At 53.1% G+C, this 26,979-nt stretch overlaps 1 protein-coding gene across 29 annotated transcripts in view; it reads left to right on the top strand.

Moving 5' to 3' along the window:
• Window positions 1–25,386, top strand: part of MICAL3 (microtubule associated monooxygenase, calponin and LIM domain containing 3) — a 238,472-nt gene extending 213,086 nt beyond the window's left edge. For 14 of the 29 annotated variants that reach the window (XM_055374866.2, XM_063704558.1, XM_055374883.2 and 11 more), the window contains 7 exons: window positions 806–856; window positions 2,555–2,665; window positions 4,424–4,517; window positions 19,244–19,309; window positions 21,731–21,830; window positions 21,961–22,034; window positions 22,116–25,386. In XM_055374866.2, the coding sequence (XP_055230841.1) occupies window positions 806–856; window positions 2,555–2,665; window positions 4,424–4,517; window positions 19,244–19,309; window positions 21,731–21,830; window positions 21,961–22,034; window positions 22,116–22,300 (681 nt within the window). In that variant the 3' untranslated portion in view covers window positions 22,301–25,386. Of the gene's footprint in view, window positions 1–805; window positions 857–2,554; window positions 2,666–4,423; window positions 4,518–9,494; window positions 9,546–19,243; window positions 19,310–21,730; window positions 21,831–21,960; window positions 22,035–22,115 lie in introns of those variants that run through there. The other 15 variants (XM_031005636.2, XM_063704563.1, XM_055374885.1 and 12 more) reach the window with 6 other exon arrangements.
• The last annotated feature ends 1,593 nt before the right edge of the window (window positions 25,387–26,979 follow it).

Raw genomic sequence — 26,979 nt, 5'->3', positions numbered from 1 at the left:
TGCAGCCTGCCTGGAATTCTCAGGACTTCCCTGTCTTGTGCGCCACCACACACCCTGGTTTCCTTAATGCCTTTCAGCCGTTTAATATGGCTGGTGAGACCACAAGAGCAGATGTGACTCACCTTGACCCTCAGAGCGGCTCTGCACAAGGTGTGATGGAATGAGTAGAGGCTCCTGCTGCTGCCTGACATGCTTTTGGTGAACAGCACTTACTGATGCTAGTTCAATTCCCTTTACCGGGCACAATCAAGAAATGGCAGCTGGGTGGCACACAGGAACACTGCCAGCGGAGGGCCTTTTGGGAGAGATGGGCGGTTTCCCTCCCAGTTTTGTTGTGTCTGTCTCTGAGAGCAGGACCCCCTTTCCTCCCGCACCGCACTTCCACTCCCCCGGAGCATTCAGCAGGAAGAAGTGGGCTGAATTTCCACAAGCACATGGTCACTCAAGGAGAAAAGCATCTAGAATCACATATTTTAACAGCTTTAACTTTACACAAGGGACAGTGAGATGAGGCGAGTTTTGGGGGTGGTGAGGAAGAAGCTGTTTCTTCCCAGTATAAGAGTGAACCCCGGCCGTATTCAAAACCGGGTCCACTCAGACACCGCCACTAGGATCTTCACACCCAGATTCCTACCTAGGCAGTCCTGTGTGACTTTGTGAAAAATAATCTCGTGTTTTAAGTCTTGTGTGTTTGTTTTCAACTTCTAACTTATTTTGCTCCATTTCTGTGTTCTTAATTTTTAATTTGTTAATCATTATTATTATTACTATTCTGTTTTGTTTTCTGATGCCATCCGCTTAAAAGTCGATTTATGTACCACACGCCTTGGCATTCAGGAGATCGTGTGCATCAAAGGTAGTGTCTCGTTCCCGTCAGCTGGTCACCGTTGCATGCATGTCTGTGATTAACCACCCGGCGCCGGTGCCGGCCCCGGCCCTCCAGCCACATCCTCACTAACTGTGTTTGTGCGTGCATGGGGCTGTGGCACACACTGGCAGCAGTACTTCCGTTAGCCACGTCATGAGTGGGAAGGAGGATGAGACACCTGCTCCTCACCGGCTGGAGTGCATGTGGTCATTTTGTTCCAGGTTCCTTGGGTCGGGACACAGCTGCCGCTGTGGGGCTGGGCACCCCAGAGAGGGGCAGTTCAGCAGTCCTCAGCTCTGATCAGCAAGGCGCAGCGCTGAAACACCACTGATGACCCTTAGGGACTGCCTGTTCAGGGGACCCTCTGTCATTTGAGCTCTTCAAGTGAAGATGATGAGTATAGACCCCAAGTCATGTTTGTCTTTGAAGTCTATAAAAGTTTTCTTGTTGGCCAGGTATGGTGGCTCACACCTGTAATCCCAGCATTTTGGGAGGCTGAAGTGGGAGAATCACTTAAGCCCAGGAGTTTAAGACCAGCTTGGGCAATATAACGAGATCCTGTCTCTACAAAAAAAAATTGTTTTAATTGTCCGGGCGAGGTGGCACACGCCTATAGTCCTGACTACTCGGGAGGCTGAGGCAGGAGGATCACGTGAGTCCAGGAGTTTGAAGCTGCAGTGAGCCATGATCGTATCACTGCCCCCCAGCCTGGGTGACAATGAGACCCTCTCTCAAAAAAGATCTTTTATATAGTCTCCTTGTTTCATTTTCTTAGAGGCAATAAAGAGGGTCTTATGAATAAAGGCAAATCCCCAACCTTTGCCCCTCTTGTTGCCCACGGTTTGTTCAAAGCATCTGATGCTCCCTTGAGCCCTTGGCACCCACGTAGGCAGGGGGCTGTGGCTGTCCAGTCCGTGGACTTGCACTGGATCAGGCCATTGCCTCCTCTGTTCTCGATGGCGCTAGGCGCAACAGCCCTGGCCAGGCCACAACCTCTCTTCTTCCTAGCGGCCAGCGGCTGCCTCTGCAGACCCCAGAGTCAGTCCAGGTTCGCCTCCACAATTCCTTCTTCAGACTGTACTTGACTTAAAAGAGAAACATCCTTGTTCTCTCTACTTGGGCGTCATTTCTTGGAAGACTCTCATGGATACTGCTGTTCTGAAGAAAGTGACCTTTGATACCAAACAGGAAAATAAAAGGATCCCGATTTCTCTCTTTGCTTCCCCTGTAAGCCTCCTAGAAGCAGGAGGCTTGGTGAAACAGCCTACCAATGTTTTTCCTCCCACAAAGTTTTAAAAAGACCAGACATCGTTATTTGGGAAGCAGGTGATCTCAGTGATAAAGGAGCGTGTGTCCCTTTATTGTTTTAACTGCCTAACAGTCGGTCCCCACTCAGCCTCCTGTGCCTGTGTAGAGGTGGGGAAATGTCTCACTCTGTGGATCTTAGGTGTGCCCGTGGCACTGAGGGCTGCTGCAGGCTGGGGACTCTGCAGACCTCATGCCTTCTGCCTATCAGCACCACCGTCCTCTTAGCACTCTACTCTACAGGGGACAGCTTGTCCTATCTGCCCGGGTACCAGCTCCGACATGGGGGACAGATCTCTCCAGGCCCCTGCTGGCCTGCTGCCCACCCCTGTCCCAGGCCTCCGTGCACCTGACTGAGGAAATTTCTCTTGTTCTCTCCAGCCAAGAACCTACACAGAGGAGGAACTGAATGCCAAGCTGACCCGGCGTGTGCAAAAGGCAGCTCGGAGACAGGCCAAGCAGGAGGAGCTTAAGCGGCTGCATCGAGCCCAGGTAAAACCTTGGAGGATGGGACCAGGGCACATGCATGGGAGGGTTGGGCAGCATCTCCCTATCCACCCAGCTGCTCCCTGCCACACAAGCACAGTGCAGAGCAGAGCAGAGGTAGACGGGCCTTCCTGCCATCCAGGTCACCTTTGGCTAGTGCAGCCACAGAGGCCCTGCCTTGGTGGAGCTGTCAGTCAAAAGGGAAGAGCAGGCCGGGCGCGGTGGCTCAATGCCTGTAATCCCAGCACTTTGGGAGGCTGAGGCAGGCGGATCACTTGAGGTCAGGAGTTCGAGACCAGCCTGGCCAACATGGCAAAACCCCGTCTCTACTAAAAAAACAAAAATTGGCTGGGTGCGGTGGCTCATGCCTATAATCCCAGCACTTTGGGAGGCCAAGGCGGGCGGATCACAAGGTCAGGAGATCGAGACCATCCTGGCTAACACGGTGAAACCCCCGTCTCTACTAAAAATACAAAAAATTAGCCGGGCGTGGTGGCAGGTGCCTGTAGTCCCAGCTACTCGGGTGGCTGAGGCAGGAGAATGGCGTGAACCCAGCAGGTGGAGCTTGCAGTGAGCTGAGATTGTGCCACTGCACCCCAGCCTAGGCGACACAGAGAGACTCTGTCTCAAAAAAAAAAAAAAAAAAATTAGCCAGGCATAGTGGCGGGCCCCTGTAATCCCAGCTATTTGGGAGGCTGAGGCACGAGAATCGCTTGAACCCGGGAGGTGGAGATTTCAGTGAGCCTAGATTGCACCATTGCACTCCAGCCTGGGTGAGAGGGCGAGCCTCCATCTCATAAAAATAAGAATAAAAATAAAAGGAAGAACCCTGCATTGAGTTTCCCGAATCCCTTGTTGTAGAATAATCATTGTAAGTCACCTCATTCAATTGTGAGGACTGTCACCAGGAGTCCATTTGTGGCCCCTCAGCCTCTGATAGGCCTGGGATTTTTGTGGGAAGAGGTCAGAGGTCAGAGCTCTCCTCCCATTCTCCAGCTTGTCTTCAGGCTGCACAGACCCTGAATCTAGACCATTGTAGATTTCTTTTGTTTTGTTTTGTTTTGTTTTTTTTGAGACGGAGTCTCACTCCGTGGCCAGGCTGGACGCGCAGTGGCGCTGAGCTCACTGCAACCTCTGCCTCCCTGGTTCAAGCGATTCTCCTGCCTCAGCCTCCCGAGTAGCTGGGATTACAGGCCTGTGCCACCACATCCAGCTAATTTTTGTATTTTTAGTAGAGACAGTGTTTCACCATGTTAGTGAGGAGGGTCTCGAACTCTTGACCTTGTGATCCGCCCACCTCAGCCTCCCAAAGTGTTGGGATTACACGGATGAGCCACCGTGCCTGGCCTTCTCTTTTAAATTTTTATCGTAAAGATGGGATTTCCACTGCACTCTTCAGGAACCCCCTCCAGCACTCTAGCAGTCTTGCCGTGAGAACAGTCTGAGGTTCTGGTACTCAGGCCTCTCCTGCCACAGATTACATCCACTTCCTGTCTCTGCAACACTCCTGGGAGGGTGGTCACTACTTGAGTCACGTCCACGCGCTTTGATGCTAACTAGCAAGGCCCGGAGCCTGGCGTCTACACAAGCTAGGTGGTTCTGGTGCAGGTGTTCTCCACGCCACACCCTGAGCGCACCGCCCACAGACTAGAGCCCTTTCCAGAGCGGCAGCTCCTTTGTTTCCCCTCATGTGGATGTGGAGTTGTGTGTCCTCCTGAAGCAGGGCTGGAGAGCCGGGTGCTCAGTCTGTGCTGTCTGTCATAGATCATCCAGCGGCAGCTGCAGCAGGTGGAGGAGAGGCAGCGGCGGCTGGAGGAAAGGGGCGTGGCTGTGGAGAAGGCGCTCCGGGGCGAAGCAGGTACTGCCGGGCTCCCTCCTAAGCTCTGCTCCTGGAGGAAGCCCTCCCTCCCGCCGTGGTAGGCTAGTTTTGCTTCACTTCACCTGGAATTCAGCTCCTTTTCCAGCAGGATTTTCTGGGGCCCTTCATCACTGAGATTTGGGGCTTCCTGTTAAGCAAAAGAAAATACCTGTCTGAGACAGCCCCAGGCCCATCCTGCTCCACAGCCCCTCTGGGCTGCCATTTCCCATAGAGTGAAACTCAGTCCCCGGCATGCTGATGGCGAGCGCTGGCTCTTCCCCCTCCTTCCCACCCCACCATTTACTCTAGGAGGGAATAACTGGGAGTGAGGGAGATTGAACCGCAAGGAACCATCACAGAACTGCACTGAGCAGGTCCCCAGCCTGCACCCCACAGACCCCCTCCTGTCGTTAGTTCCCTGGGACCTTCCTGCCCACAGAGCCCTCAACACCACTGGTGGGGGAGCATGTGGCCACCCTCGGCACACACAGATTTCCAGAGGGCACCCAGGCCCTGTGTCTGCTGAAGGCTGGTCACTTAGGGCAGGGCTGGAGAGGCTCAGGGCATGTGACCAGCCGACGTGGAGCAGACTCCGGGGAGTGGCTGGCAGGGCCCTGTGCTCGTGACTGCTGCTCCTGGCAGGGAAGCCCTGGAGAATGTGATGCGCTCATTCCTGCCATTCCATCCAGGGAACCTGCGCGGCTGCGCTCAGCATAGTTGGGCACAGAGAATGCAAGGGAGTGCCTGAGGCATCTCTGGCCCCACGGCCCAGGAAGTCCTATTGGTTCAGGACCTTGAAGCTGCAGGACCAGCCCTGGGGGTGCAGTGGCCACTCTGCCTTCTCAAACATCCACAAATCTTCGTCTAGTTTCTGGATGGGGGAACTTCCGTCTCTTTATAGCCTGCAGGTTCAGCGTTTAAATTGTGAGCTGGGGATGAAGAAAAGGAGTATCCTCTTACTTCCTCACTCTAGTGTGGCAGAGGGGAGCAGGGTGCCTCTGCTGACAGGCAGGCTCTCTGTGAAATGGAAGAACTGGGAGGAGGCGGCCAGGAGCAGGGCCAGCTGCTGCCATATGATCTTGCTCAAAGACTGACCCATGGGCTCATGGGAAGTGCCTGGTGTCAAGATGAATTCCTGTGGCCTGTAGGACTGAAGTTTGTGTGGTGGGGAGTGAGGGAGTCCAGAATGGAAGTAGGTCTCCTTTCCCAGGCCCTTTAAGGCCTGGAAATTGCAGCTTATCGGTCTACTCAGTGATGACCTTCAGTCAAAGAGATGGGATGGGGAGAAAGGTGAGGATGTGGATGTTCTTGGTTTGGGCTCACCTGATGCTGTTAATGCATGAAGTCCAGGCTACCAAAGGAAATGCAAAAACTTGAAGCACTTAGCATCCGATAGGCTGAGACGACTGGGATGTGTTACTGTGAGACAAGCACAGCAAGGAGATTTGGGTTCACCTAAGAAGGTCCGAGGTTTCCCAGCGAACCTGCGGTGCCCCTGCCCCCCTGCCCTGCTCTGCGCGCTCTGATTTGGCCTCCTCAGTTAAGCCTGAGCCCAGATGGAGTTGGCCCCAGCCCACCTGTGCCCGACTGCGTCCGGGCCTATGGGGCCCTGCCCTCGTGCCATTTCTCTTCTTGCAGAAGATATCAGGAGAGAGCCTAGGCTCATCTTCATTCCTTCTTGCCCTTCTCCACAAATCACTTCTGCCAAGATGGAAAGCAGTGGATAGATCTCAACACACAGACAGAATAACCACATTTCATGGTTTAAGCCCTTCAGGAAGAAGACAGCGCCCTGCCCTCCTTACTCATGAGGTTGAGGTGGTGGTGCCATCAAGGTTGGTGGTTTCTGTAAAGCACTTGAGCGCCTGTGGCCTCCGTGAAGTCTGAGTGTAAAACAGTGCTTCGATGCCCCTGTCACAGGCCCTGTTATTCCAGCTTCTGCCAAAGGGCCGGAAAATAATATACCATTGAAGATTGGCGTTAGGATTTTGCCAGAATTATTTCTTCTACTCATTAGATAATCACATTTCCTCAAACATATACAACCCAAATGCCGTCTAAGTCAGTGGTTTTCAAACTTGTTTTTCTAGCAGCAGAACCCTTTTTACAAGATGATAAGTTCAAGTTTAAAGTCAAAAAGAATTACTCTCAAATGTTAATAATTAACACAGATTTGAAAATACAGGTTATAGCAGAGAGTCGTGGACATGACCAAGCCCCGGCATCCAGCCAGTACACACAAGAACTGTAGTTGCTATAAGTGACAACACGGTTTTTTTTATTTGGTTGGTTTTTGGTTTTTTTAACAGCTTACTTGGAAATCTCAGGATTTCTGCAGTTTAAATGATGTAGACACTAGAAGTTTAAAATGAGGCAAGAGCTTTTTTTTTTTCCACAGTTGGATCATAGCAAATCTAACAGCAGTTCCTATTCCTCATGACAAACAAGTCTCAAACAAGAGGCTCCCAAACAAAGTGAACAAAAACCCAGCTATGCTGTAATACCGCAGCAAAACGTGTTACCCACCTACATAAAGGGACTCACTGACAGGCGTGCGTGCTGTCACTGAGCTGTAGCTCTCCTGGACAGACCCTGAACGGTGGCAGGTGAGCACTATGCTGCAGGCCAGAATTTAAATAAATAAATGAATAAAATGTCCTCTTCACTAACACATTTACAGGGAGTTCAGCCACTTACACACAGAGAGAGGTGGAAACTTGATCCTGAGGGCTCCACAAAATCAAGCTCACCTGGCAGCACAAATTATTGGGTTGATGGTCTCCAGTGGGTGAAAAGTTGGCATATAAAACATTTGGGCCGGGCGTGGTGGCTCACGCCTGTAATCCCAACACTTTGGGAGGCCGAGGTGGGCGGATCACCTGAGGCCGGGAGTTTGAGACCAGCCTGACCAACATGGAGAAACCCCATCTCTACTAAAAATACAAAAAATTAGCCTGGCATGATGGTACATGCCTGTAATCCCAGCTACTCGGGAGGCTGAGGCAGGAGAATCGCTTGAACCTGGGAGGTGGAGGTTGCAGTGAGCCGAGATCACACCATTGCAGTCCAACCTGGGCAACAAGAGCGAAACTCTGTCTCAAAAACAAAAACATTTGAAGATGGTGTGTCTTATTTTAATAAGGGCTCTTAAAAGAGCTACAAGTATTTGTACATCAGGTATTTGGGAGACCCCTTGGAATGCCTTTGGAAGAACCTTAGGGTTCCACAGAGGCTTGAAAACCACTGTTGTAGTGCAAACTCCTTCCTTTAGATGAGTCTTCAGCAGATATCTCTATCCAAAGATGTTTCTGTTCTGTTTTTCAAGACGGGCCTTAGTAGCTCTGTTGGGATATTTCGTTGTGATGCATTTGAGAAACTCTCTGGAATTTTCAGGAATTATGGTTCCTACCATAAGAATATAAGAATTTCCAAATATGTTCCTTCTCTTACGTGAATACATCCCTTCCAAGCTGGTCTCCCGTCACAGTTCCCCGTGGCCCTGCCCCTCCTTGGCCGATGCCGTCTCTGAAGCCCAGGTGTGCGTGCTGCTGCTGCTTTCTCTCCTGCTTCTGCGTCCCGTTCCTCTTCTTAGTCTTGTGGCACCTGGCTGAGCCCTGAAGAAGGCAGTGGCAGCTGGGCATGATAATAATCTGGAGTCTTCTCATCATGGCAATCTGCCCTTCCCTGGGGACTGTAGTAAACTGGCTGGAACCTGCCATCATCTCACTTGGGGGTCTCCAGCTTCCATCACCGTCTGAGGGCGTCAGACTTTGTTAGCCAAGCTGCCTTTCCAGAGAAGCGCTCTAGCATGGACCTGCCATCCCGTTCTCCGTTTGTCTAAGGTATGACGACGTATGGCCAGGCTGCAAGGATTAGCTTCAGCACCTTTGATCCTAGGGCCAGGCCACAACTTAGGTAATTTCCAGTCCTGGGGCACCTGGGAAGCCTTTTTGTTACAAAAACACTGACTCAGCCTTGAGCATGCATTGAAAAACTGGGGCAGGACCGCATTCTACCACTGTCTGCTGTGTCACTCTCAAGGGGAGGCCCTCAGGTGGGACCGGAGGCTGTGAGGATCTGCATTCAGAATGCGGGATTTGGAGAGAGGGCAACACCATGGCGGCCGAGTGCTGTGCTCTGTGTGTCTTTATGATTCTGGGGAGATGAGGACCGCCTGCTCAAGCCCAGCCTCTCGGCAGTGCCCAGTCTGCATCTCAGGCGTGGAAATTACATAGCGCTCTTGGCCAGACAGCTGTGGAACTACCAGGCTAGGAGTGCCCCAGGCCGGCACACCTCCAGGAGCCTTCGGCCGAGTGCCTGGGGGAAGAACTCTGCATGAGTCTCTGCTCGTTTCCTGTTGTTAAGAAGGCCCACTGAATTTGGAGGCCTAAGCCTCGAAACAGGATCCCCTTCCTCTCAAACCCATTCGGCAAAAGTGGGTCTGCAAGGCATTTGATAGAGTCAGCAGTGGGGTCGTGGGAATTCCTGGGAGAGCACTGACTGCATGAAACCTAAGGATTTCAGAGCTTCTGTAGGACGTTTACCTCCTGCCTCCAGCCCCTCAGCCTGGGGCTTCCAGTATCAGCAACTGACACGCAGGCAGCCCCGCTCTATTAACTCTTAGAGAAGGTTCAGTCCCAGGGGCAGGAGTTCCCAGCAAAGCCAAAGCCTCTGTCCTGGCTGATCCGTGGTGTACGTGGGATCATGTTGATAGTGACCATTGACTCCCCACAGTGGGTTTTAGTTACCGCCCTCCTCCCACAGCCACGCAGTATGCAGATACGGCATGTGTGGACATGCAGTATGTGATGCACTTAGGCACGCATGCTTTCCAGCCGTTCCTCTGCCGCCTCGCTTTGTCTGTGTTTCTTGCGCTCCATATCATTGATTGCTCCATATCATATCATTGATTGGGTATGGGGGGACAGGAGGGCTACCTGATGGAATAACTCTCTCTTCACCGATTCCTTGTTGTAGACTATTGGGGAGAGTCTTATTACAGTGACCTCATCGACTTGCATCTGGGTGGTATGTATGGCAGCGCCTGTGCTGACACTAACCCCGCTGACACCCTTTCTCCACCCACGCTTCCCAGTCCCTGCTCACAAAAACAAGGAGAAATCAACCCAATAACCAAATGGCAAAAGCACAGACCCTTTTCCAGCTCAAAACAGAGCAGCGTGCTGATCTCCCCGCTGCCCACATGTGCTCCAGAGGAAGATCTGAGCTTGCTTTTGCTGCCTGGGGTCGTTTTTAATTTTTTATAATAAAACTTTGCCCACCCGACTCCACCAGCCTTGCATCTGCGTCCTGGTCCCCTAAATACACACACTCCAACACAGCTTTTGCCCTGAATCTCATCTCTCACTGCTTGTAGGAATCATATCTGCTAGGGAGCTCACTGCCTGCCACACTTACGCAAAGAAGCAAACATGCCAAGATCTCAGCCCGACCATTTTCACTGGGTCGTGCTCTCATTTCTCCCAGAAGAGCTGAGTGCGAGGGAAAGGCTTCTCTGTAGTGATTTCTGCCCGGAGTCACCAAACTCAAAGCCAGGTTGACGGGTGCCCATAACAACGTCTCTCCCTCCTTGCTCTGTCCTGGGGCTCACTTCGTACTTCTTTTCAGTGAAGACAGGAAAAGCTCAAGGCCGTGGTTCTCAGTGTGGTCCCTGGACCAGCAGCAACATCACCTAGGAGCCTGTTAGGAAGGCACAGCCTCAGGCCCTGCCCCAGACCTGCAGAATCAGAAACTCTGGGGTGAGGCCTGGTTATCTGCTGTAACAGACCTTCTAGTGGGTTCTGATGCTCTCTAGAGCAGGAGAACCACTAGCTTAGAGGTTGCAATATGTTTGGCATCTTGCCATTTGTGTTAGTTCAGAGGAATGGCTGACCCCCATGTCTCATTTCTAAGCTTTGGGCAGCTTTTCTCCTGGGCAGCTGCCATTCTGTCGAGGGGAATCCTGGGGACTGTGGCTCCTCCTCCCTGTCCGTGTGTCCTTGATCTGGCAGTCTGCCCCCTTCATCTCCCCGTGGAGGCTCCATGCCTAGAGGTAGTCTTCAAACAGAAGAATGGCCAAGATAATTGTCTCATGTTTTACCCTGACCCCATTCCTTTAAGAGGGTCACTTCTTGGCCCATTCATTTAAAAACCAATGTCATAGTTCTGTGCTTCCACCTATCAGACAGTGCCACATCCAAGGCGGGGCTCTCACCTCCCTGGGAAGAGAGACTGTTGCTGTCTGTGCTTCCTGTGTTCTCCAATCCCACGCTCCCACGGACCCACGCCCTCGGAGACTCCCTCAGTGTCCCAGGGCTTCTGGTGTGTTCAGGGACCTCCACACTCAACGGCCACTGGTGCTGCAGAAGGGCCGGTGCTTACATTCCAATTAACAGACCCTTTTCCCATCTAATGCCTCTTGCCTTCTCCTAACACCACCTCGGGAGTGTTTATGTCTATGCTAAGTGAATTTCACTGTGTGAAAAAATTCACACCTGTTATCCCAGCAATTTGGGAGGCCAAGGCAGGTGTATCATTTGAGCCCAGGAGTTTGAAACTAGCCTGGGCAAGATGGTGAAACCCCGTCTCTATAAAGAAATTTTAAAAATTAGCTGGGCATAGTGGCACATGCCTGTAGTTCCATCTACTAGGGAGGCTAAGGTGGGAGGATCACATGAGCCCAGGAGTTTGAGGCTGCAGTGAGCTGTGATCGCACCACTGCTCTCCAGTCTGGGCAACAAAGCAAAACCCTGTCTCTTAAAAAAAAAAAAAAAAATTGTTTACATTCAGAATCTCCTGGAAGGGGCTGTCAGAACGCGTTTCTTTAGGATTGTAGCCACACTTCCCTCCCAGTTCAAGATGCCGTTAACACTCCCATCGCATCTCCTGCTTGCTTTGTTTTTTGGGTTTGTTGTTGTTGTTGTTGTTTGTTTGTTTTTTTGAGATGGAGTCTCGCTCTGTCGCCCAGGCTGGAATGCAGTGGCGCGATTTTGGCTCACTGCAAGCTCCGCCTCCCAGGTTCAAGCGATTGTCCTGCCTAAGCCTCCCAAGTAGCTGGGATTACGGGTACCCACCACCCCACCCGGCTAATTTTTGTGTTTTTAGTAGAGACGGGGTTTCACCATGTTGGCCAGGCTGGTCTCCAACTCCTGACTTCAGGTGATCCGCCCACCTCAGCCTCCCAAAGTGCTGGGATTACAGGCCTGAGCCACCGCGCCCAGCCCGCATCTCCTGCTTTCTTTACCCGCCCTTGCTCGAGTGAGAAGAGGTAGTGAGCTGCTTTCTCCTCTGGGTTCCCGGACTGCAGCTACTAGCTTTTTGGATTTAGAATTCCAGCAAGTTCCAGGGGGAAATGAAATAAATAGAAAAAGGAAACTCAGGATGCCTTGTGAATCAGACAGTGCCCCACCACTGACACTCATAACCCTTTGAAGGTGGGCTCATCAGCTCATCACTTCCCCTTTCCCAGACCGTTATGCTGTGTAAATTCAAGACTTCTCGGGTTCTGCCCACCACGTGGGGGCTGCTGCTCGAAGGGGACATTCCCCACTGCAGGGAGTCTCTTGTGGACTTCAGGCCCTGTTCTCGCCACGCCCATGAGGACGACGGCAATGCCAGAATTAGGTTTCTTTTCTGTTTCTGCTCTTGTGTCATTCTTAGAGCACTTAGTAATATTCGTTAATTGGAGGGAAAATCACCCTTTTGAGATCTGGAGCCTTATATGTAAAACCTGGTTGCCCTTGCCCCTCTGTGCTTGCATCCCCAAAAGGCCACCCCGAAGCCCCATTTCTGTGCCATAGCACCCATCTCATTTCTCCCATGGGCAGAGCAAAGCTCCAAGCAGCCCTCGGAGCATTGGGAATGCCACCTCCTGTCCAGAGGGGCCGACTCCTACCCCTGCCCCGTGCTCTGTGTGTCACGCTCCAGGCTCTTTCAGTGGCTCTCAGTGAACTACCTAAAGGCTCTGAAAGTTCCTTTTTTCAGCCACAGAGTATAAAGAATGAAGATTTCCCTTCCTCACATAGCTGGACCTTGTGATTTCCAAAGAAATCATTAAAAAGACTCAAAACAACCCTTGGACCAGAGAGGAAGGGTCCCCAGGTGGCCACTCCCCTTCTTTCTTCTTCCCTGGGACCCTGAACAGGCCCGGCCCAGCCTGCTTTATTGCACTAGAACAGACAGATGACTGGAAATCTAGAAGAAAACCACATTTCTTCTAAAACTGATTGAAAATACACACACATAATTTCTAGTTTTCGGGGACCTCATCTCTTGATTTATATGTCTCAAAGGAAATTTAAAGAACACAAAAGGTTTAGAAATGTAACATGAAGGACTGGAGGTGGCCTCTTGCTGTTGTGAGATGGAGGTGCAGGGACGCCAGCCCCTGCCCTTCTGAGCAGCCGTCTTCCTGTTCTCTCTGCTTCTCTGAGTTTCATGTTGATAGGTTCTTGGTTTGCCTGACCAGTCCACCATCAGCTTGGTTCTGCTTTGCTTAGGAACTTTGGAACCTGCAAGGTTTCCCAACGCGCGCGCGCGCACGCGTGTGTGTGTGTGTGTGTGTGTTTTAGAGCAAGGTTTCCCAACGCGCGCGTGCGTGTGTGTGTGTGTGTATTTTAGATTGTAATTCTTACATGCATTTGTTTGTTTTTTTGCCTTCACTTTTCCTCCCAACCTGGAGCTTTATCTCTGCACTAAGTCTGTGTAGCACCGGGTGTCTCCCAGCCCCACTATGTGTATGCTAGACTGGGCCTGCCGGACCAGCCTCACCCTGTCATGACAGCTGCTTGCATGTCTGCAGTATTGCACACCAGCCAGCTGGGACCCCTGTCAGGGCCATGGTGTTTGTCATCGCCCGAGGTTTTAGACTGGACCTCAGCCTTGCAGTGCCAAGGCTGCCCCAGGCCAGGAGCATGGCATTGGTGGTGCCCACCAAATAGGCTTCCTGGGTTGGGGACTCAGAATAGCCGACTGCCTTCTTAGTCAGCAACCCATTTGGTCAGTCTTCCCTCACACTTCCCAGGCTGCATAACCTGAGCAAGGCAGAGTGGAAAATCTACGGTGGCCCCACTCCGTAAACCTGAGCCGCCAAGGAATTCCAGCCCTGAGCACTTTGCTTTGTGAAAGTTTTTGAGACAGGGTCTGGCTCTGTCACCCAGGCTGGAACCCACCCAGTGGTGCCATCTCCACTCACTGCAACCCCCACCTCCCGGGTTCAAGCAATTCTCCTGCCTCAGCCTCCTGAGTAGCTGGGACTACAGGCGTGCGCCACCACGCCCAGCTAATTTTGTGTTTTTAGTAGAGACGGGGTTTCACCATGTTGGCCAGCCTGGTCTTGAACTCCAGACCTCAAGTGATCCACCTGTCTCGGCATCCCAAATGCTAGGATTACAGGTGTGAGCCACTGCACTTGGCTGCTTTCTGAAAGTTTAATCCAGTCAGTTGGGCATAGCCATGACAGGTAATGCCCCTTGTGTTTCCCAGGAAAAGGTGACAAAAGCTCTTTGGTGTCTCCGACAGGAGTTCAATAAAAAGGCATTGCTCTGGCCGGGCACGGTGGCTCACACCTGTAATCCCAGCACTTTGGGAGGCCGAGGCGGGCAGATCACAAGGTCAGGAGATCGAGACCATCCTGGCTAACATGGTGAAACCCCACCTCTACTAAAAATACAAAAAATTAGCTGGGTGTGGTGGCGGACGCCTGTAGTCCCAGCTACTCAGGAGGCTGAGGCAGGAGAATGACGTGAACCCGGGAGGCGGAGCTTGCAGTGAGCCGAGATCGCGCCGCTGCACTCCAGCCTGGGTGACAGAGGGAGACTCTGTCTCAAAAAAAAAAAAAAAAAGGCATTGCTCCAACACTATTTATCATTATAATATTTATGTTATTATTTATAGTGGTACTATATTTAGCAGTAAATATAGTGGCATCACCGCCAAAACAAGTGTGAGAAATGAGAGTCCAGAGAGTCCACCCTGGTAAGCTAAGGGCTGCACGTGGCTGCCCAGAGAGGCAGGAAAGTGGAGCCTCAAAATATGCCTGAGAATAAGCGAGCCTCTTTCCTGTCCCTGACGCCTTGGAGTGTGATCCTCAGAGACCAAAGGGAACTGAAAACCAAAAATGATCTCTATCTATGCAGGATGTTCCAAAAGTGTGGCTGAAAGGGGAAGACGTTAACCTTGGGGCTCTACAGAGTTTGTGTGTGCGTGAAACACACAACAGCATATCAGAAGGGAGGGTGTGGGGCCAGCCTCCACCTCTTGCAAGGCTGGTATTCTAAAACGCTTGCAAGCTGATTATTTGGGATTCTGTATTTTCATGTGGAAATACAGTTGTAAATGGTGGCTCGGCTCATAAAAAGCCCATTTTCCTCATTACACCTCTGTGTGTGGTACTAGTCTGGTGACACTCCAGGACCTAACCCGTGTTCCCTGGAGAAATGCAGCATTCCAGGCTGGGGCCTCTGGGCTCTAGAAGTCTCCCTCGTTGGCCCTCTTTTGGTCTGCTGGACACTGCTTTAGGGACCTCCCCAGCTCTGTGGTGATGGTGCCTTTGTCCAACCAGGGGGAGCTGGGAGCCTGTCTAGTGGGCAGAGGTGGAGACCAAGATGAGGCAGGTCCCCGGGGCCAGTTGTCCAGCAGGCCTGGAGGACGGCCCGCCGACGTGCCTGCCCACTGTGGCTGTGGCCACCTCTGTGTCCTCTGCTGGCTGCCACGTGGTTAGCGTTGGTGGCCGGTGCATTTGGGGTGCTCAGTAAACATTTCTGGCATAAATTATTAGTCTCCCGCATCATCCTTACCACAGGCCATGATTCATGTATGATATTGCTGTTTTTGATATCAGCATCCATGTAGAAGCCAGTGGGTTAAATAGAACCAGGCAGAATTGAATGATTGAGTCGGAAATGCAGAGCATCAAGCCAGCACCCACCGCCACACAGATTGTCACTGGTGGTTGTCGGGCTATGAACAGAGTTGGGCCTTTGTCTTGGCCCCTCTGGGCTATTACTACTTATTTATTTATTTTTTAGAGATAGGGTCTCACTCACCCAGGCTGGAGCGCAGTGGTGCAGTCACAGCTGTCTGCAGCCTTGACCTCCCAGGCTCAAGCAGCCCTCCCACCGTAGCCTCCTGAGTAGCTGGGACTATAGATACTCACACTACCACACCCAGCTAATTGTTGTAGAGACGGGGTCTCACTGCATTGCCCAGGCTGGTCTCGAACTCCTGGGTTCAGCAGTCATCTCACCCTCGCCTCCCAAAGTGCTGGGATCACAGGTGTGAGCCCCCGTACCTCCGAGCTTTCTGACCGTATCCTCACTAATCCTTGTGAGCAAGGCACTCAAGCCTCTGCTCCCCAGTCTCAGGGCTATGGCTCTTGGATTTCGAGTACCAGAAGGACTAAGGTAGGCCCTGCCTGCCTTCCAGATGACCATCTAGGTTCAGTGCATGGGCTCATCTGCTTGCTTGATTTTCCACCTGCCCGGGTGTCTTCTTGATGCAGTGTGCCAAGGTGAAGAGTCTTGGTTGGAGAGAAGGTGGGAATATAGAAGTACAAGTACAGAGAAGGGGACCTGCCCTACAGCTGGCCACTCTTTCCCCCACCCTGTTGGCCATTCTACCCCACACTGGGTCTTGGGCCCATGAGAGGCAGGGCCTGGAGTGAGGTGCTCGGTTGTGCTAAGGGCCAGGTGGTAGTGTAGGGGGTACCCCGACTTAGGAAGGCCGGGCCTGGATTCAGGTCCTGCCTTCACTGTCTCCCCAGGCACAGACAAAACAGACTCTACTTACCCTCTCAGGGCCTCTTCAGAAGACGAGGCAGGAAGGGACATCAGGCCTCCCTTCCAGGTGTGACATTCTGATCAGGGTCTGTGGGACTGCTCTTCCTTGAGCTGCCTGAGACGTCAGCATTTGTTACATTTGCCTGGAGCCTGTGTTGAAGAGGGCAAGCTCTGAGTTCAGAGTGGGCAAGAAGATTTGGCTTCTTTTCCAGGCTCTGCCACACTTAACTCCTTTGAGCCTCAGAACCCTCATTTGAATTTGCCCATCCTGGCAGCCACACCTGGCCGGTGTGAGGATCACGTGGGTGGTGCATGCGAGGGCGCCCTGAAGCCGGAGAGTGCCATCCGTGCCCATCTCACGCGCTGCTCTGGACAGGCCTCACTCCCTGGTGGTGTACTGTTGCTTTTTGAAATTTGGTGACAGGCACTGCCTGCCCGCCAGGTGTCAAGCGAGTGGCACTAAAGAGCCACCCCTGGGTCACACGTCCAAAGGAAGTGCTGCTTCAGAGGGAAAGATGGAGCCGATGTGCCCCCGAGTGTTGGGGACGCAGCAGAGTGCTCCAGGGAGGAGGGGTCCTCTGACCAGGACCCGCTCACTGCTCGGGAGCTCAGGAGGGGTGGCCAGCGCCCAGGGCACGCAGGAGTGCTTTGAGAAGTGGTAAATTATAGCACCTGTTAGCAACAGATGGAAACCCGTTACCCTGATGTTGAGAAAAACCAAAAAACTTCCATTTGCCAGAAGCTTGACAGCATCTTTGTTCTTAGAACCAGTGAACCAAGTCTTCTATTTCTTACATCCCCCTAAAAGGCAAAGCATTTACTATAAACCCCCCACCCCCGCCCCATGCATGCTCAGTCAGGTTCCAGTCGGGTGGAACTCCCCTTGTTGGATTGGTTTTTCCCTTCCACTTCTTCTTTTGAAAATTGTATTGATTGGGCATTTTTTCTGATTATAAAAGTAGCCTCGCCCGTTGTAGAAGTGTGGAGCGTACAGGGAAGTCCGAAGGTAGCGGCCCCGCAGTGCAGCTCGGACTCGCCGGCCGCTCACACGCGCTTCTGCCTCTTGCTAGGAGAAAGCCTTTTTGGCTTCTTTAAATGCTTGCTTTACCTGATGCTCCCTTTTTCTAATTTCATTTCCTAATTCTGTTCCCAGTATTCTGTTATATTGTTCTCTGTGTTGGGAAGGGCGTATGAGGATGTGGCCTACATAAAAACAGCTGAAAGCTGTATTTTGTGCTGTCCAGAAAGCAGAAACATATGTTGTAATTATTACCCGTGCAGACGCCTGCCTCTTCCTTTTGAGTGTGTTTGGTTGTGTATCACATGGGCGCTGTTCCGCTCCACAGCATGGCCTATTCACCTGTGACACCAGTCCCAGGAGGTGGCAGGGACTGTTCACTGATGTATTTGATGGGATTCATCCAGGTGTTCCAAGCCTCAAGACAGACTACACTTTGAAGCCGAGGTTGACTGTAGGTCGGCTGTAAGGCAGAGTGTATTGCTGAGGAAAGAAATCCTCCCTCGTACCCATGCATTCGGCCGGCTGTGCCGTGTGTGCTTAGCACACTGGGTACACTCAGCATTTCACACGCATGCACACTGTCCCTGGCTTTGGTTTTGAAGTTGTACCCAATAGCAGATTCAGTGTGCCCAAGGTACTATGCGCCACGCTGGAAGGGTTGAAAGACAGAAAACACCTGTATTCATGCAGCTGCACCGCTGAGTGGCCTCTCAGCCAGCTGTTTGTCTTGTTGGCCTTCTGTTGAGTAAAACAAGGCCATTTCTTCAACCCTGTTCTCTCTGTAAACCACACACTGCCCTCCCCGCGGGCCGAGGCCCCGTGTCTTCCTGGGCTCTGTTGTCCCTGTGTGTGCTCTGTGGTTCTGTGATGGTCCCTTGCCAAACTCCTCTCCCTCGTCCTTGAGTAGCCATCAGACCCCAGATCTAGAGATGTCTCTCTGCGCACTGTCTCTCGATGCCCCGTCAGCACTCCTCTCAGCATCGTTCCTGTAAGTTTTGGCGTGTCCTGTCAGCTCACCCCTTTGGTCTCACAATCCAGAGTGTGACAGCCCCCAGCTGCAGCATGGGGTCCCTGCACAGCCATAGAAGGGCCAGAAGGAAAGGGGGTGGTTGGCTCTCCCTGTTCCTGGGGGAGAGAGGGGACAGTGACACGGATGGGTGGAAGTCACCTCTGTGTTTGTACATTTCCCCAAAATTGTCCTGGCTCAGAATTTGAAGGAGCGCAGGTGTGAGCGTCCTGGAGGCCCGTCACAGGATGGCGTGCTGCCCCCACAGACTCAGAGGCCCCTCCTTGCCCTGCACTTGTCAAGGCCAGCTTTGCCTCAGGCACATACCTGTGGTGACATCTTAGAGGATTCCACGTGGGTCCGGGAGGTGACCCCAGGTTGTCACCTGCAAGCCTGGAAGCCATGTTGGCCACTTATTGAATGCAGTCTGTCTCAGAGCCAGGCAGACCTATCCAGGGGCTTTGAGGAGGGGGCCCAAGGCCCCAAAGGCCCCTGTATGACAACCCAGATGCCACTGCCCTCCTGATAAGGAGTAGAGGCAGGAGGGCCCTGTGGCCCGAGTGCTCCCGTCATCGTGTAGGGAACACATCATCCCTCTTGGAAGAATCCACACTGTGGCTCTGGCCCCACGCCCCCTCTGTGATGCTGCCAGAGCTGGGTCTGCTCTTGTTCAGTTCCGTGCTGAAAAAAGGACTTAATTCATTTGTAGACTTTGTTTCCCTTGTTTCTGCTTCTCCATTTCTTGTATTATTTTCTTTTCCTCCTGTTGTTCCTTTCTCACTTTTTATGCTTTTTGTCCTCTGCTTGTTTTTATTCCACCTTCTCCCTGTCCCTCTCCACTTCCAAATTCCTGCTCCTCTCCTCCTCTTCCTTTTTTGTCTTTCTCCGTCTCCTCCTCTTCCTTGCTTGGTCCCTTTTGAAGTTGAGCCCAGTGGCGGGACTCCACGACGTAGACCTCTCTCCTTCTGCCCTTGCTGTGTCCAGGAAGGTAACGTAACCTCGCCAACCCCATCCCCACTGCCTCGGAGGGGGTGTAGCAACACTAGTCAAACACAGAGCCAGAACCCACCTACCTCTCTCTCTTTCTTTCTCTCTGACCCTCAATAGTCCTGTTACAAAATGTCATGAGTCTGTGGCAGTTTCTAAAGGTACAGTATCCCTTTGACTGTCTATGGGGAGGACCAGGGTGCAGAGTAAAGCCAGAGAGCCTCCAGGTCTGGGTCCTTCAGGGCTGCAGCATTGGCTGGCCCTTCATGGCTGGGGCTTTAAGTCTCAGATCCATCAGATAGAGGGGCAGGGATGCAGGTGAGGAGCCTCCCGCCTGCGTGCAGCGATTTGGATGGGAGAGTCAAGGAATACTGTCCTTACAAAGACTGATCTACACCAGTGCCCTCGGGCCCCTTTCCAAACAACCACTGAAAGCAAACCTCTCTACCTCGTGTCTTGCTGAGTGTGTGTGTTTTAAGTTTGTCTGATTTGAAGTCTGTTGTGGTGATAAGATTGTCGTTGAAAGGCATGTGGGGGGTGTGGCCGTGACTAACCCTGCTAACTCTTACCTGCCGTCCACAGCGCTCACCCGACTCTCGCTCACACACCACAGCCCCTGCCCGGTGGCCGTGGGCGAGCTCTCCATAGCTAGTGAGCGCTGTCCGCACGTCTCCGGTGGCATTTTCTGTATCTTCGTGGGGAGGTGGGCAGCGGGAGAGACTCCCTGGTGCCGCCGTGGCCGGGCGCACTGGACAGCTTGCATGCCTCGGGCCCCTCCTCCACGGCCATGTGGGCACATTGTGCAGAGACGCTCCGAAAGCAATGCATGGAACTGAGTGGGGACTGGCTTAAAGGCCAAGACCCAAGCCTATTGGATTGGGTGAGGAGAGCGCTGGTCCCCTGACCCTCAGGCACACACTCCACAGTTGCAGGCTGGACAGGCTGGGGGGTTTCCGTCCTTCAGAGGAGGCTCAGGGGCAGGAACCCCCTTGGGAGCAGAACCGCATGTGCACTAGGGCACAGTACAGACACTAACCCCTGCTTGTTGAACATGGTGCATTTCTGCCTCCTTGGTGTGGCCACTGGGTAGAGACTAACTGTCTAGCAGACACCACTGCAGATAAGAGATGTGTCTGTGTACCGTGTGCCAGAAAGGCAGGTGGAGAAAGGCAGCTAGCAGTGAGGGAGGACTCGGGCTGTGGCTGGCCCTTCTGAGGCTGTGTTCCTCACACTCCTGGGCTTGTCTTAACTGGCCTAGAACGCCCCCTGCCAAGGGACACAGAGAGTGCAAGGGCCTCTGAAAGATGTCCCCATCTAGTGCCCCTTAACCTGAGGCCCATGGATGGACCCCAGGAAGCCCAGGAGCAGCTTGGAACTCTGCATCAAATGGTTTGCTCTGCACACATAAGCATTTTTCTAGGAAGAGAGTCCCTAGCTTTTATGAGATTCTCAAAGTGGTTTGTAATCCAAAAATATTGAAGAGCCACTGACACAGTATGTATTTTAGGCAGGACCATACTTTTGCCATGAACTTCTGTGCTCCAAGGAAAAGGACCTTGTTCTCTCCTTGGGTGGCTTGGTCCCTTGGAGACTTCTTCTGTCCTCCTGCCACAGTGAAGCCCAGCGGTCAGGCCGTCCCTAGGGGAGGTTTGGTATTGGCACCTGTTGGTTCAGGCAGCCTGAGCTAGCAGGCAGCCACCAGACACAGGCATTCTGTTGGATTGGACCAGGGCAGGGCGTGGCCACCTCCTTCCATCCCCAGGGGCTGCTAGTGTTTCTCTGCTCTTGGTGAGAAACCCTGCGGCCATCCTGAGATGCCCTGCATCGACCATGCGGGATCCAGCGGGAGAGCATCCGGAAGCTTGATAGGCCACAAGTTAAGGGGTGGTGTCTTCTCTTCCTGGTCAGGAGGTAAACAAATGACAAGGCATCTATTCTGGTGGCCCCTGCAGAGGGGCAGTAGCCCAAGAAAGAGCTGAGTTAAATGAGCATGACCTGAGGGCAGGGTGCAGTTTACAAATTCACATTTGTCTCGTTTACAAGACGGGTTTCCTCCAAGGAGACCTAGTACATAGCAAGTGCCAAATAAACATTGAGTGGCAAAAAAGAGGGAAAGCAATGTAAGTCATCCTAAGAGAGCACACAGAGCAGGAGGGGTAGAAACCTGCCCCGGGGAGGGCAAGGTCCCCGCTGGCGAGGTCGCTGACGGGGTGAACAGGGATGGCAGGACACGGGAAAGTGCAGGCCCCGGGAAGGGAGACGCCGGGGCCCCATGGCTGCAGGCAAACCTTGGGCCTGGCTTGGGAGTGGAAGTTCCGGCAGCATCTTGCTCGGCCCTCTTTGCACATTTGCCCTGTGTGATTCCTGCGGGCCAGGGTGGGCGCAGCACTCCCTGCACCCAACACAAGCGTTCTCTCGGCAGGCATGGGCAAGAAGGACGACCCCAAGCTGATGCAGGAGTGGTTCAAGCTAGTGCAGGAGAAGAACGCCATGGTGCGCTACGAGTCGGAGCTGATGATCTTGTGAGTGGCCTTGGGTAGGGGGCGTTGGCGCTATGCTTGTCACAGCAGGCATGGAGGTCCTTCCGGATTTGGGGGTGAGGGGTAGTCCCCAATCACTGTGGCTTGTCTCCCTCCTGCCCTGCCTCCTCAGTGCCCGGGAGCTGGAGCTGGAAGACCGGCAGAGTCGACTGCAGCAGGAGCTCCGGGAACGCATGGCAGTGGAAGGTGAGTGGGGTAAGGCACCCATGGAGGCCAGGGTGGGTGCCACCTCCAGGCCCCTCACCTCATGCCTTCTTCTCCTTCAAGATCACCTTAAGACTGAGGAGGAGCTGTCAGAAGAGAAGCAGATTCTCAATGAGATGCTGGAGGTGGTGGAGCAGAGAGACTCACTAGTGGCGCTGCTGGAGGAGCAGCGGCTCCGGGAGAGAGAGGAGGACAAGGACCTGGAGGCTGCCATGCTGTCCAAGGGCTTCAGCCTTAACTGGTCCTGAGCTCCTACCCAATGCTCCATTTTCTGTTGGCATCCGCCTGGCCAGGCAGTGGCATCCAAACCACCCGGAGCCGCGATCTGAGGAGGCCTGGCACCTCCTTGGAGTTTACGCTCAGATGCCCGTGTGCTGCTTGGAAAGTGGTCGAGTCCCGCATGCAGTGGGGAGCCCCAGGTGACAGTGGTTATCTGAGACGGCTCCACCTCCTGGGAGGAGGCCCACCTGGACCTCCCACTCAGAGGAGGAGCACGGCGTGTATGGCATGATGCAGGGGACCACCCCGTGCGCTCCCTGAGGATGTGCTGGCTGTGCCCCTTTTTTCCACTGGCACATTTGGTAAGAGAGGGAAGCTGCTCCCCGTCAGAACCACAGTGCGCCGTGCGAGGGGCACTGTCTTCTTCATGCTCCCTGGAGCACCACCAAAGAAACGTAAACAATACCCCATGAAAGCAGGGTCAGGGGTCAGGGTGCGATCGAGACCCAGGATGGGGGCGTCCAGTCATGCCCACCCCAGCATCACAGGAGACATGGAGGTGCGGGCAGGCTCCTGAATTATTATGCAAATTAGGAGGACGCAGGAGGGGTCTGCCCTCCAGCCGAACACCACACACTGGACCCTAAGTGGCCAAATGCCTGGGCCGCTTGCTGGCTGTGGCCTGAGGCTTGTGGGTTGCTGCATTTTGCTTGTAGTTCACAACCATTTTGACACTGGAAAATGCTGACTTTGGGGGACAGGATGAGGCCCTACATTCTAAGCCCCCAGTTGGCAGACAGGCATTGTCCCTGTTCCACATTTATGTCGGGACAGGAGATGACCTTTTCCTCGGTGTTTTTCCTGTGTTTGCACATTGAAATGAAGCTGACAACCTGGCAAGACGCTCAGCCGCTTCAAACCCTTTTTGTCAATTAACTTATTTTTTAATACTTGAAAAGAAGTAACTTCGTTTGTATATCTTTACTAGAGGAACTGATCACCTGCGCCCAGGTGCGGGAGCCACAGCGGTATCTGGTGCGTCCTACGCAACCTGGTCCTGGGCTGCCCAGCGCTCGTCACGTGCATCTATTTATTAGCCTTTCTCTTCGTATCACTGGCCTGGCTGGCATCAGGGAGCTGCCCAGAACCCCTGTGTGGGTCCTCCTCACAGCTTTCTGTCCCTCCTCCATCCGGTGCCTGCCTCACCCTGGCGCTAGACCATCTGGACCACTCATGTGATGAGGGTGCATTTCTGTTCTGTTTTGGGCCAGGCCAACAGCAGAGCTGCCACTCTCACCCTCCCAATGAGAATTCTGGCTCTGCAGAACTCCCCCTTGTCTCAGTTTGGGGGCCAGGGCATCACCTTCCTCCGCACATATGTTAAAGAAGGTTTCAGGATGGGCCCTCATCCACACAGGCCAAGAGGGTGCAAGGTGGGACCCTGGAATCATGTGGCTGGTGAGAATTCCCTCCTCCCAGCCTAAGATTCACCCAGACGGAAACGCGAGTGCTGCAGTGGATGCTGGGATGCAGGCTGGCGCCTCTCAAGCAGATCAGCGACTCCCGCCCTTCCTTCCAAAGGCGACGGGCACCTGCCTTGTGCCGGATCTTCATGGGGACATAAAGGGCGAGCCCCGAATCACTAGCTCCTATAGCCAAACCGTTCCTTTCTCACGGTTCCGCACCAGCCTGGCTGTGTACAGCTCATCGAACCACTGAGCTAATTGGGGTGGGGTGCTTGTCCATCAAAGCAGTTAGCACATAGCCCAGCGAGGAGCCATCCGGACCAGACCCGCCTGCCAGGGGCGCTCCAGCCGCCTGCCGCCTCCGTGGGCTGGGGCCAGCTGGGAGCAGAGGCCTGGCCCCTCCAAGGCGTCCCGCAGTGGAGCAGGCTGAGTGGCTGTGCTGACCTTGGGCTTTCCATGGGAACCACACTGTGCCTCAACTTGAACATTCATCCCAGCTGCAAAGGAGCAAAGAACCTGTGTCATCCTTGTCTGTCCAGAAGCTGCCATCTCTCTCCCATGCACATCCGGGAGATAACGCCGCTAGTGGCCGCCGCAGCGCTGATTCTCCACCTGTTCTCACATGAGGCAAAGGTCTCCTTTTCTTTTCTCTTTACTTAAAAAAGGGGAGAGGAGGGTTTCTAGATTCCATCTTCAAACCCCAGTCATCCCATAAAATTGGACGTGGGAAAAGACCTTCGCTGCCTGCGTGGCTTTTCCCAGACCTCCTCGAATGCCACAAAACCGGTCCAGCCCCGGCAGAGCCGCCTTCGGCCCTTGTAGCTCCTGCTGGCCCCACAACAGGCAAACAGTTTGCAAAGTGGCTTGGAAGGAGTGTGGCCTAGGGATCTGCTATAAGTGGCCAGACGTAGCAGGAGAGCCCAGTGTCACCTTCTGGTCCCGGTCAGCCTTAACACTGTGGCATCCTCCACAGCACACACGGCAGCCTGCAGTCTGGAAGGCGGACGCGAGCCTTTGCAGAGAGGTGCCACAGAGCCGCAGGCCTGCACAGCAGCCCCAGCCTTCTGCTCCTGACTGTGAGGACACCCAGTTCTAGTAGAGCACTTTTTTTAAAGCTCCCATTTTGTAACCACTAGTTTGCGGTTGACTTGAGTACTCTGGTGACTTCCTGCGTCAGGCGTTCTCAAGCTGTGAGAATGTGCGCAGCTCCAGACAGGTTTTCTCTCGGAGAGTTAAGTCTTCCCTTGAAGGCAGGGAAGCAGGATGGATACACATATATCACACGCATAAAACACCAGGCGCGGGAGCAGCCCAGACTCGAGGCTGACTAAACTGGAGGCTGAATACCATGGAGGTCCACATGCAGCTTCCCTGGAGGGCAGGCCGGAGGCGCTGCTGCCCCTGGGCTTGAGGATGCTGCACCCCGTGGGCTTCCAGGCCTGCCCAGATGATGCCTTCAGGCCTCTGCCCCTGGTGGCCATCCTCAGGCCGATTTTGACCAGCAATGATAGACTCTTCTTAACCCTTTCAAAATAAATTTTTCAGTGGGACAGAAAGGAGAGTTAAAAAACATTTTTTTAAAGGTGGTAACATCTGACCCACAAAGGGAATGGGTCTGTTTTATGCAAAATAAAAGTTTTTCAAATAAATAGTGTGTTTCTTAAGTCATTTTACTGTGTTTTTCAGGTGGATGGTGTAGGTGCAAGGTATGATGCATCTAGCTTGTGCCTGGGTGCGTGCAAGACGGTTTAAAGAATACACGGTTTTTTTTAAGTTTGTGCTTTTTTTTAGTCCTCCATAATATCCTGGCTCAGCCACCAACTGCTGTCACTTGAGTAAATGTCTTAGGCAGCCAAGTCTGAGAAGCAGCCACTCTTCAGACGAAGCCCCAGTAGCTTCTGGAAGGGAAGTGTGCTCTTTGAATTGGAGATACTCTGAGTCAGGGCGATGCTGTGGTCCTGGCAGCCCTCCTTCCAGCCCTGCCTGGCTCTGTCCTGCAGCACAGCTGACCCGGGAGTCCATGGCATGGGGTCTGCAGCACCCACGCCTAAACCTTTCAGATGTTTCAACGATCTCGAGGTCATTCAGTGCGTAGGGTCACTGCTCGTTAGCCTGAAAATTGTCCCCAGGAGATTACAGGGAACAGTCCTGGCCAGCTCCTCTTTCTTTGCTCTAAGAAGCCTCCGAGGCATGCTCCAGCTGTCTCTCTAACCCCTCCCTTGGTGTGTTGCATTGTTGGGAGCACGGCTGACCCTGTGACCATCCAGGGGCGCCATGCAGGGAGGTAAAGACCGCAGCAGCTGTGTGCACGTGAGCCACACCGCCTACAGGCAGCTGGAAGCCACTCAGTGGAAGCTGGCTCCCAGTCCTTCCAGCTGCGTTCCCAGCTATTCCAGAACAAAGAAAGGCCTGGCTGGGACAAATGTGGGTGTGTCAGGTAGAAGAGAGGACAAAAATGGATGAGCAGCTCAAAGTGCATATCCTGTGGCCCTAGAGGACATCCCGTACAAGGAGAGCTGGGTCACGTGCCTGTTGGGAAAGGAAATGGGGCTTGGTAGTCACCTGACCCCCAGGCTCTTGTTCCTCAGAAGGGCTTGCTTGTCAGAGCTGCACCAGGCAGCCTTGGGCTGCAGTTCACAGCCACCTCAGGTGGCAGGAAATGATAAGTATTGCTTTAGGGAGGACACCAGAAAGGAAGGCTGCTGGGCCAGGCCAGTGCCACTGTCAGAAGCACACAAAAAGGCCACACGCCGTGGCGCACGCCTGTAATCCCAGCACTTCTGGAGACCGAGGCATGAGGGTCACCTGAGGTCAGGAGTTCAAGACCAGCCTGGCCAATATGGCAAAACCACGTCTCTACTAAAAATACAAAAATTAGCTGGGTGTGGTGGCACACACCTGTAATCCCAGGAGAGCCTGAGGCAAGAGAATTGCTTGAACCTGGGAGGTGGAGGTTGCAGTGAGCCAAGATTGTGCCACTGCACCCTGGGTGACAGTGAGACTCTGTCAAAAAAAAAAAAAAAAGTATAGGCTTTATCATTTTTAAATTTTAAAAACTATCTTAAAACAAAAAACAAGAAGCTCTTCTTTCATGAACCACCACATCTAACAGCTCCAAAGTCCCTCCTGAACCCTGAATCCTCACATAGTCCCATCTTAAGAACCAGCCAAAAATGATGAAGGGACAAGACATGCCATTTTATTCCATTTTATAAGCTGGCCACACTGGCCCACGTACTAGA

Source organism: Gorilla gorilla, chromosome 23 (genome assembly GCF_029281585.2).
Source record: "Gorilla gorilla gorilla isolate KB3781 chromosome 23, NHGRI_mGorGor1-v2.1_pri, whole genome shotgun sequence".
NCBI classification, from domain to species: Eukaryota; Metazoa; Chordata; class Mammalia; order Primates; family Hominidae; genus Gorilla; species Gorilla gorilla.
Note: the sequence above shows the minus strand (reverse complement) of the source record. Positions and strands in the feature narration are given on the sequence as shown.